The following is a 1,234-nucleotide window of genomic DNA, read 5'->3' as shown; positions in this document are numbered from 1 at the left end:
GGAGGTCAGAGGCTGGAGATGTCCGGCACAGGAGGTCAGAGGTGCCAGGCAAAGGAGGTCAGAGGCTGGAGATGCCGGGCACAGGAGGTCAGAGGCTGGAGATGTCCGGCACAGGAGGTCAGAGATGCCGGGTACAGGAGGTCAGAGGTGCCAGGCACAGGAGGTCAGAGGCTGGAGATGCCGGGCACAGGAGGTCAGAGGCTGGAGATGCCGGGCACAGGAGGTCAGAGGTGCCAGGACCCAGTCGGAGGTAGATGCCGGTTGTCGGGCTGTAGTCGGGGGAGCCCTGCAGGCGGTGTAGTCAGTCTATGAGGAGGGATCGGAGGCTGCACAGGGGCAGAGCCGGTGGCGGGGGGCACATCTCCAGCCTGGGGGGCAGCATGGCTCCGTACTGCTCCGGTTGCCAGTAGTGGGGAGCCGGCAGGTCGTTGTGGAGGTTCCCCGGTGGGGCGGCGGGGTAGGCAGGGTTGGGGCCCTGGTGATAGATGAGGTGGCTCCCGGGGCCCCAGGCTCCGCCCATCAGCGGGTAGTGCGCGGGTGGCAGGTGGTACCCGGCGGGATCCTGGTAGCGGAATGCGGGCGGTGGGGCTCCGGTGTCCGGGAGCTCAGGCTTTCCCCTCCAGTACCGCCGCCGCCGCCTCCTCCGGTAGTTTCCGTCCTCAAACATGTCATGCACCGAGGGGTCGAGCAGCCAGAGGCCGCCCTTGTGCCCGGGCTGGCGGGGCAGGCGGATGAAGCACGGGTTGAGGCTGAGGTTGTGGCGGACGCTGTTCTGCCATCCCTTCCCGGGCAGCCGGGCATAGTACGGGAAGCGGCGGGCGATGGCCTCGTAGATGCCGCACAGGGGCAGCCGCCGGCCCGGGCTCTCCTCCAGCACCAGGGCGATCAGAGCTACGTAGGAATATGGCGGCTTCTGCAGGGGCTCGTTCTCCTCCGCCGGCTCCATCATCACCGGGACAGACATCTCCGGTCCTCCGTTACTACACGTGTATCATAAGACACGCCCACAACTCTCTGTACACGCCCACTTCGGCACCATTCTAATACAACCTGTTATGAAACCGCACCCACAAGACGCCTGACCCCGCCCACCACATTAAAACTACTTTCAACTTAACCCGCCTCTCAATACCACGCCCCTTAGACTCCACCCACAGAGCGCACTACACTTGTAAACACGCCCACTGAGCGCTAACTGCTTGTGTAAACCACGCCCACAGCTGTCAATTATGCT

The 1,234-nt window shown here is 64.3% G+C and overlaps 1 protein-coding gene across 1 annotated transcript; it reads right to left on the bottom strand.

Moving 5' to 3' along the window:
• Positions 1–301: 301 nt before the first annotated feature.
• On the bottom strand, positions 302–964 carry LOC138768622 (forkhead box protein E3-like). Its single transcript, XM_069946573.1, has one exon. It carries the CDS (start codon positions 962–964, stop codon positions 302–304), a length of 663 nt encoding a protein of 220 aa, XP_069802674.1.
• Positions 965–1,234: the final 270 nt, after the last annotated feature.

This window comes from Dendropsophus ebraccatus, chromosome 12 (genome assembly GCF_027789765.1).
Source record: "Dendropsophus ebraccatus isolate aDenEbr1 chromosome 12, aDenEbr1.pat, whole genome shotgun sequence".
Taxonomy (NCBI): Eukaryota; Metazoa; Chordata; class Amphibia; order Anura; family Hylidae; genus Dendropsophus; species Dendropsophus ebraccatus.
Note: the sequence above shows the minus strand (reverse complement) of the source record. Positions and strands in the feature narration are given on the sequence as shown.